This window comes from Palaemon carinicauda, chromosome 10 (genome assembly GCF_036898095.1).
Source record: "Palaemon carinicauda isolate YSFRI2023 chromosome 10, ASM3689809v2, whole genome shotgun sequence".
Taxonomy (NCBI): domain Eukaryota; kingdom Metazoa; phylum Arthropoda; class Malacostraca; order Decapoda; family Palaemonidae; genus Palaemon; species Palaemon carinicauda.
The window spans coordinates 73,355,088-73,365,046 of NC_090734.1; the positions used below are offsets into that span (position 1 = coordinate 73,355,088).

The 9,959-nt window shown below is 32.0% G+C and overlaps 1 protein-coding gene across 1 annotated transcript in view; it reads left to right on the top strand.

The window, feature by feature from the left end:
* Nucleotides 1-8,924, top strand: part of LOC137648631 (uncharacterized) — a 127,166-nt gene extending 118,242 nt beyond the window's left edge. The window contains exon 2 of the mRNA XM_068381573.1: nucleotides 8,095-8,924. Coding sequence (XP_068237674.1) covers nucleotides 8,095-8,787 — 693 coding nt within the window. The 3' untranslated portion in view covers nucleotides 8,788-8,924. The remainder of the gene's footprint in view (nucleotides 1-8,094) is intronic.
* Nucleotides 8,925-9,959: the final 1,035 nt, after the last annotated feature.

The window sequence follows — 9,959 nt, forward strand, 5'->3', positions numbered from 1 at the left end:
AGGGTAGTGAAAAGTGGAATGAAAGAGTGAAGGTAAAAGTGGAAGAGAAAAAGAGGACATTTGAAGAATGGCTGCAGAGTAATAGTGTAGAGAAGTATGAAAGGTATAGAGAGAAAATGTGAAAGTAAAGTGCAAGGTAACTGAGGCAAAGAGGACGGCTGACCTTAGGTGGGGTCAGGGATTGTGGAGTTCAAATGAAGAGAATAAGAAGTATTGCAAAGAAGTGAAGAGAGTAAGGAAGACTCTCGAAAATTGAGGAGACAGTAAAAGAGGGAAATGGAAGGTTGGTAAAAGGAGAAGAGGCAAGGAAAAGGTGGATGGAATATTTTGAAAGTTTACTGAATGTTTAGGTTAATAGGGAGGCAGTTATAATTGCTTTTGCAGGTGTTGAGGTGCCGGTGATGGGAGAGAAAAATGTGAGAGAGATTACAAGAGAGGAAATGAGGAGTGTGCTATATGAAATGAGAGTAAAAAAAGATATCTGGTATGGATGGTTTGAGAGCTGAGATGTTGAAGGAGGTGGGTGTGATTGTACTTGAATGGTTGGTGAGATTGTTTAATATGTGCTTTATGCTGTCAATGGTACCAGTGGATTGGGTTTGTGCATGTATTGTACCACTATATAAGGGTAAGGGAGATGTGCATGAGTGTTGTAATTCAATGGGTATTAGTTTGTTAAGTGTGGTTGGAAAAGTGTATGGTAGAGTACTGATTAATAGGATTAAGGATAAAACAGAGAATGCAATCTTAGAAGCACACAGTAGTTTTAGAAGAGGTAGCGGATGCGTGAATCAGATTTTTACAGTTAGGCAGATATGCGAGAAATATTTAGCAAAAGGTAAGGTGTATGTTGCCATTATGGATCTGGAGAAAGCGTATGATAGAGTTGAAAGGGAAGCGATGTGGAATATGATGAGTTTATATGTAATTGGTGGAAGGTTATTGAAAGCAGTGAAAAGCTTCTACAAAGGCAGTAAAGCGGTGTGTCAGGATAGCAAATGAAGTGAGCCATTGGTTTCCAGTGAGAGTGGGGCTGAGACAGGGATGTGTGATATCACCATAGTTGTTTAACTTGTATGCTGATGGAGTGGTGAGAGAGGTAAATGCTCAAGTGCTTGGACGAGGATTGAAAATGATAGACGAGAATGATCATGAATGGGAGGTAAATCAGTTGTTGTTTGCGGATGATACTGTATTGGTTGCAGACTCAGAAAAGCTTGGCCGATCAGTGAGAGAATTTGGAAGGGTATGTGAGAGAAGGAAGTTGAGAGTTAATATGGGTAAGAGTAAGGCTATGAGATATACGAGAAGGGAAGGTGGTGCGAGGCTGAATTTCATGTTGAATAGAGAGTTACTTGAGGAAGTAGATCAGTTTAAGTACTTGGGGTCTGTTGTTGCAGAAAATGGTGGAGTGGAAGCAGATGTACGTCAGAGAGTGAATGAAGGATGCAAAGTGATAGGGGTAGTGAAGGGAGTGGTAAAGAATAGAGGGTTGGGCATGAATGTAAAGAGTTCTGTATGAGAAAGTGATTGTGCCAAATGAGATGTATGGATCGGAGTTATAGGGAATGAAATTGATGGAGAGACAGAAATTGAATGTGTTTGAGATGAAGTGTATGAGGAGTATGGCTGGTGTATCTCAAGTAGATAGGATTAGGAACAAAGTAGTGATAGTGAGAACGGGTTTAAGAAATGATTTAGCAGCTAGAGTGGATATGAATGTGTTGAGATGGTTTGGCCATGATGAGAAAATAGAAAATGGGTGTCTGCTAAAGAAGGTGATGAATGTAAGAGTTGACAGGAAAAGTACAAGAGAAAGGCCAAGGTTTGGGTGGATGGATGGAGTGAAGAAAACTCTGGGTGATAGGGGGATAAATGTACGAGAGGCAAGAGAGCTTGCTAGAAATGGGAATGAATGGCGAGCGATTGTGACGCAGTTCCGGTAGGCCCTTCTGCTTCCTCCAGTCGCCTTGGATGACCGCAGAGGTAGCAGCAGTATGGGATTCAGCATTATGGAGCTTCATCTGTGGTGGATAACAGGGAAGGGTGGGCTGTGGCACTCTAGCATTACCAGCCGAACTCTGCTGAGTCCCTTGTCAGGCTGGGAGAAACGTAAAGAGGAAAGGTCTTCTTTTTTTTCATTTGTTTGATGTCGGCTACCCCCCAAAATCGGGGGAAGTGCCTTGGTATATGGATGGATATATATATATATATATATATATATATATATATATATATATATATATATATATATATAGATAGATAGATAGATAGATAGATAGATAGATAGATATATATATTTACATATATATATATATATATATATATATATATATATATATATATATATATATATATATATATATACATATATATATATATATATATATATATATATATATATATATATATATATATATATATATATATATATATATATATATATATATATATATACTGTATATATATACCTATATATTATATATATATATATATATACATATTATATATATATAATATATATATATATATATATATAGATATATATATATATATATATATATATATACATATATATATACATATATATATATGTATATATATATATATGTATATATATATATATATATATATATATATATATATATATATATATATATATATATATATATATATATATATATATATAGATATATAGATATATATATATATATATATATATATATATATATATATATATATATATATATCTATATATATATATATATATATATATATATATATATATATATATATATATATATATATATATATATATATATATATATATATATATATATATATATATATATGCATATAATTATATACATATTATTACAACTAATGAATTACATAGATTCCTGAATTCCAAAACCCACCTGCTTTATTTTACATAAATCTGTTACACTTGAAAAATACCTGATCTCTGAGACTATTACGCAACTCCCCGACGGGAAAATGTATGGACACTGAATATTCAAAGATCCCTTTACTTTACACTGAAAACAAAACTGAGTGATTACTTTACGTAAAATATTCTAAAACCAACTCTAACTTCGGTTCTTAGTCAGGAGATACAAGCAAAGCACTGAGAAAAAATATTGGTGATCGAAGTAATACACACTTTACAAAAATAAATATATTTTATAAAAAATAACAGCAATTGAAAAGAATTAACAACAAAATTAAAATCACATGAAATTTAAATATGAACTAGACCTAACACTTCAGATAATGATACCAACACTTGTTTTACTAGAAATTAATTTATAAAAATATCTAATTTTTTCAATTAATGAAAAGAGTTAACACTTTAACATTCTAATGATTAAACAATAAGGAAATTTACATTTATGTAACTGCTACACTTATGTCTTTTGGTTCACACAAGGTTACAGAAAGGCTAAGCAAAATTTATAATGCACTTCACATTAATGAATTGCACAGGGTCAGTTACAAAAGATTTATAACATAAATTCACTTACATTAACACACTTCACTTGAATTAACATCCAATAATATCAACATTTGAACAACGCTACATAGGATATATGTTGGATAGAAATCGCTATTCATGTTTGAGATGATACACAGTGCACACTTGAGAGGAGAGAAGGCTGGCGGACGTTGGCTCTTTCAAAGGGATAGGCTGAATCTCTTCTGCTGCTTATGCATTGCTAGGTCTTATATGTATTTACTTAATTCATTCAAGAACTTTTCAGTTCGACCTACTGGAAGTGTGGGGGCATGGTCTAGCGGCGTCAAGGTTGCCAACGTAGTAGTTTGAAGAAGGGGTACAATACCTTGCTTGCGAAGCAACTCTCTCTCTCTCTCTCAGCTAACTCTGCCAACCTTCCTCTTGTAACATTAAAAAATAGAATAAACCTAGCGTAGAATTTTAATGTTTTTCTAACAACATGGGAACATAAAAATGAAGTAACCCCTCATATTCATACCTCGAGTGTGTCATAGAGAATACCTACAAGTTTACATAAGACTTCGTAACAAAACTACGTGAAATAAAAAGTTAATTCTTAAAATTAACGTAAATTTACTTATACAAAACTATACAAGATACAACTAAATGAATGACGATAGTCTAATGTAATTTTCATACATGTACTTGAACCTACATAAGTGAAACATACCTTACAAGCTAGCTATACACCTCCTAAATACACAAATAAAATACATGAATGAATTAGTTATCCTCATGTCAGACCACCTTCGTAAGAATATATATATATATATATATATACTTTTATATGTATATATGTGTGTGTATATAAGTATATATATATATATATATAATTACGTATATATATATATATATATATACTTACGTATATATATATGCGTGTGTGTACATAAATATATATATATATATATATGTATGTATATATGCATATATGTGTGGATATATATATATATATATATAGTATATATATATATGCGCGTGTGTACATAAATATATATATACATATATATATATATATATATATATTTATATATATATACATATATATATATATATGTGTGTGTGTATATGTGTGGATATATATATATATATATATATATGTATATATTATGTATATATGTATATATATAATATATATATATATATATATATATTATATATATATATATACATATATACATACTATATATATATATATATATATACATATATATATATATATATATAGCATGGATAGAGAAATAGTAGTTCAAAATATCCTTTTCATTCCCAACGTTTCGTGAGAATAAAAAGCATATTTTGAACTATTATTTGCCTATCCATACTATGATATTCGGGCTCATTACTGACTGTTGCTGCCTTCACCGAAGATATATATATATATATATATATGCGTGTGTATATATATATATATATATGTGTGTGTGTGTATATATATATATATGTGTGTGTGTGTGTGTGTGTATATATACTATATATATATATATATATATACATATATATATATATATATATATATAATGTTAAATTAAAGTCAAATACATAAACAATACGTAAGTGTCTAAATAGTAATCTTGACTTTTTGACGAGAGGAAATTGCATAAAAACTAAACTATATTTTGGTATTTTGAAGTCAAATACCAGCCCACCAAGAAAGACGGCCATATCGTATGAACGGTTCCCATATGTAACTTCATCAAGGAAAATCTATGAAATAAAATATATATTTTCACTTTTAGTCAAATGAGCAACTAGGACTGCAATCAGTTTCTAAGTAACATATCCCAAGTCCTCTCTAGGAATAAATTATAAAATAGATAATAGGAAATCTCTTAGTATTTCCATGATGAATCCTTTAAACGAATAAATCATAAAACAAATGAAAAAGCTTCGTATTTCTATTATCAAAGAAGAAACAAATCTCTCCATCTCATGTGTGACATTCCACGTTCTACATGACAGAGATCTCTGCCAAAGGTGTCAAACTCCTCCCCATGTCAGCACCAATTAGGAAACTTGTTAGATATGCGCTAATGGAGACTGACAGAGAACCTTGTTTATGCAGTGTCCGATGCAGGCAGGAAGTAGCTTGGCGAAGAATTAGCTATATTTGTCTCTTCTGTATTATTAATGGTTCTTTGACTTCCAAGGAACAATAGAAAATATAGTACTGTATTGCTACTACTATTACTACTGCTACTATCATTAATAATAATAATAATAATAATAATGATAATAATAATAATAACAAGAACTTATAATGATAAATCATAAGAAATGATAAGAAATTCATCGATAAAAAATATCATTAATAACGTCAATGATAATGTTAAATAACAATGATGATAGCAATAGAAATCATAACAACGATAAAGAAATAAATAACAATGAAAATACAAATACGAGATCTACTTTACAATGATAATAATGATAATTATAATAACTGCAATGATAATTATAATAACAATAGTGATAATTATTCTACGATTACTGATAATAATTGCTAGAGCCTTCAGAAAACGCAAACATCTGTCAAGGTTGAACAGTCAGGCCTTACCCAACCCTCTCCACCACTTTAACAATCCATACCTTATCCAGTTCAAGATTTCTACCAAAATCTAGTTTTCTTGCGTTCAGTGACCTTCCTAATAAACAAACAGAGACAGAAGCACATAAAATTACCAAATAAAAATATAACCTACAGGATAATCATAAATGTATATAAACGTTTTCTTAATAAGTATTTTTCTAAATAGAAATTAGCAACTTTGCAAATAATTTCTAAGGTATTAATATGTCCTACGTCTTATAAACTATTAAATAAAATACATTAGTATGATTAAATTTGGGATGTGTTTTGGTAAAGGCAAATTTACAATAAAAAACTACTGGTAAACTTTTTCAAAATAGACAACCAATTACATCCTAATTTTAAAAGTATTTTAAAGACTTGGGAAAATTATTATATTTTGAAACACTGTCAAACAATGAAAAAATGTAGATCTTAGATGAGGAAGACTGATTCAGGAAAATAATTCATTACCAAAATAATCATTTTAATATTATGGAATGAGACGGCAATTTCTATAGCAATATTCTTAGCAATGGAAAACTATTGTATATTTCTTTATCCACTTACCTTTTCTACAGTACTCACAACTGTATTTTCTTCTTTATACAATACTTAATTCACTTACCAACTAGTTTATAAATTTCAAGAACTACGCTGCTTTCAAGATCAAAACTTCCAAGATCAAGGTCAGTGTCCTGAGAATTCAAGGTAAAAAAAGACCACAATCTTTCAGATGGAGTTTAATTTTTAGCCTTTAATTTGTCCCTCCACTCTAAAAGTAATCCTTTAAAAAGACAATAAAATATTAAATTAGCAAAATATAGGTCGAGTAACTCCCATGGCCAACACCCTCATCCCGATGAGTATGAAGTCGAGTCAATCATTTCTACATTTGAACTCTTGCACTCCCTACTCTCTTGTGTATTTCAAGATTTATGACAAATAAAATGACACCTCACATAAACTTTTGTGATTTATATTCGTAGCGAAGCGGAGAGAGCATCCCTTCTTGTAGATGTCTACTTAACATGAACATCTGTTGACAAGGACAAGGCTTGTTTGTTTCAGTAACTTTCTTAGTGAGTACGTGCATGTATACATACGCATGTGTGCATGTGATTTCCAAAATCAGTTGACCCATACATAAATACTAATGAAAGGATCTAAAACCAGCTGGATCTTAAAAAAGAGATTCTAGATTTCTTCAAAGATTATTTGTCACAAGACTTAATACCTAAATATACTTTCGTTTAGGTTTGTTCTTGGTTTTGCGCAAGGTATGTCAGAGAGAGAGAGAAGGTTTATAAAAATCTACTGCAAGACATTGTAACATTTATGACTTACAATAGTAAATGAAATAGCTACAAACAGTGTAGCTCTCTTTCAGAGATATTGAGCCTTTTCAGGATTGCCTGTACCTCTTACCACCAACGCAAACAGTAATTCATGGAATTATGTGGAAGAACTCAAGGCCAACGCCATTGTAATTCTTGGAATCGTAATGAAGATATCAAGGCCGATTTAATTTTGCCAAATAAGATCTCCGTAATCTTAAATCGTTTATTTTGTGTCAAATGAAATAATTCAAGCACCTGATATAATATTGAGAGTATCATTTTACTACACTGCAGGTGATGGGAGAGACAGCCTGTGGCTCTTACGGAGACCTCTTGAAGGTATTAGGGACAGAAAATTTCAAACAAATCAAAATAGTAATTAAATGTTAATCATAAATTTATAGGTATATTTGTAATTCATAGCTTTTGCTTCTTCTTTACGCAAAACAGAATGAGACTAACAAGCGCACTGATATCATTATTCACCCTCTAATATAACTTACAAGTCTATTTTCCTTAGTATATTAATCTAAAAATCAAATATAAAGGGATTTTCTTCATTCATTTCATCAGTCACTGCTTTCATCCCCTAAAATAAATTTATCATATTCTATTAATTACACAGTAATAACCCCATGACCTTAAATGATCTTTTTTTCTTCCTACAGGAACACGCCAGACTAGTGGTCGACCGCCCAGAGATTCGCGATCCTCAGGCAGGATTCGAAGCCCTCGGCGGACGCTGTGAGTCCTGTGGCACTTGTACGGACTCCTGCTTGAAGAAGCTGGGCCTGGAACACGAAGACGGTTCCCGCTCGCCCTCCAGCATCTCACCCAAGTCTGAGAAGATGTACTCCTTCTTCGAGAAGAGCCTGTCGCTGGTGAGTCCCTCGCCAAGTCGCCTCGGCAACCACCTGGCGGTCAGGGAGAAGAGGAGCCAGTCCTTGGCTACTCCGGGGGCTATGGCTAACGTCGTCCAGTTCCAACAGATGCACGAGCGCCACGCAGAAAATCACTTGGTGAGGACTGTCAACCTAGCCACGTCCAACGCCGTACTCTCCCGCATCACGGCGCGGCTGAAGGCCGTGACCACCACCACCCAACAGGAGTCGGTCGAGGAGGTGGACGAGGACGTCATCACCAGAGAAAATAGCCTGGACGGGCAGTCGTCGACGGCCACCACAGAGGAGGAACTGGAGGTCTCGGTCACTCCTGTCAACGAAGGCAGCAGGACGCCCGTCTTGAATCTGAGTCGGAACATGGACCAGATGAACATCCAGGGGACTGGAGATGGTCTTCCATCCAATGAAAAAAGTGTTATGATGGTGGACATCAGTTCGTCTCACCAATCTCTTCTCTAGTTCCTTGACGACTTATAGAATTCAATGTTTCTTTTTATTTTTTGGTCGAGTGATTCTGTATTGATGATATAAAAACCGGCACACATACAAACACACATACACAAACACATACACATACACACACATGCACCCACAGACACACACATATGTATATATATATATATATATATGTATATATATTTTTATATATATATAGGATATATATGTATATATATATATATATATATATGTATATATGTAAATATATATATATATACATATATATATATATTTATTTATTTATTTATACAGTATATATATATATATATATATATACATATACCTGTATATATATATATATATATATTTTATTTATACAGTATATATATATATATATATATATGTGTGTAAATATATATCATATCGTATATGCATACATTCAAATACAAATTTTTCCGTGTATATATAATAAATAAAATAAACCAACAATTTATGAAAAAATTAGCTTTCAAGGAGACTATCTTCTTTGCTCTTTAGGAAGCAAATAGTTATAAATGTTTAAAAAAGAGGTTCTACAAAAAGCTTCGCAAGATAAAGAAAACCCGTTCCAGTTTCAGCAAAAATTAAAAGCATTCAAGGTCGTTTGTTTACATCGTTTAACAACTCCTTAACTATAGTTACACTGTTTTGTGACAATGTTATATACTTTGATACATATTTATAATTCATAGAATTTTAAACTAAAATGGCTTAAACCAGTTTTTGTCTATATGTATAAGACATTGCTATAAATTTTTGCATATTCTTAAAATCTATTGGATAATTTTCGCTTGTCTTAAGTTTGAAAACAGCGCTATTTTCATCTCCTCTTCTAATGGAATCTCTATGTTCTCTTTTCTTCTTTTGAAATCTACCGACTCTCCTACATAAGCTATACTATATCACATGTTCCACTTGGTAATTAATATATACACGCTTTACTGGCTGTCCTTTCTTTCCCTGATTTTGTCACCACTTTTTTAATAGTTAGGTTATTTTTGTACAACCCAAAAACTATTTTGCAATCTTTCAGGCAGGAGTCCTGTAATGCGTTATCTTGGCCGGTTTTGGGAATGACAAGAGGACATCCGTCATCCTTTATTAATGACTCTTTATCCTTTACAACATAGTATATTTTCCTTGCTTTCATGTGT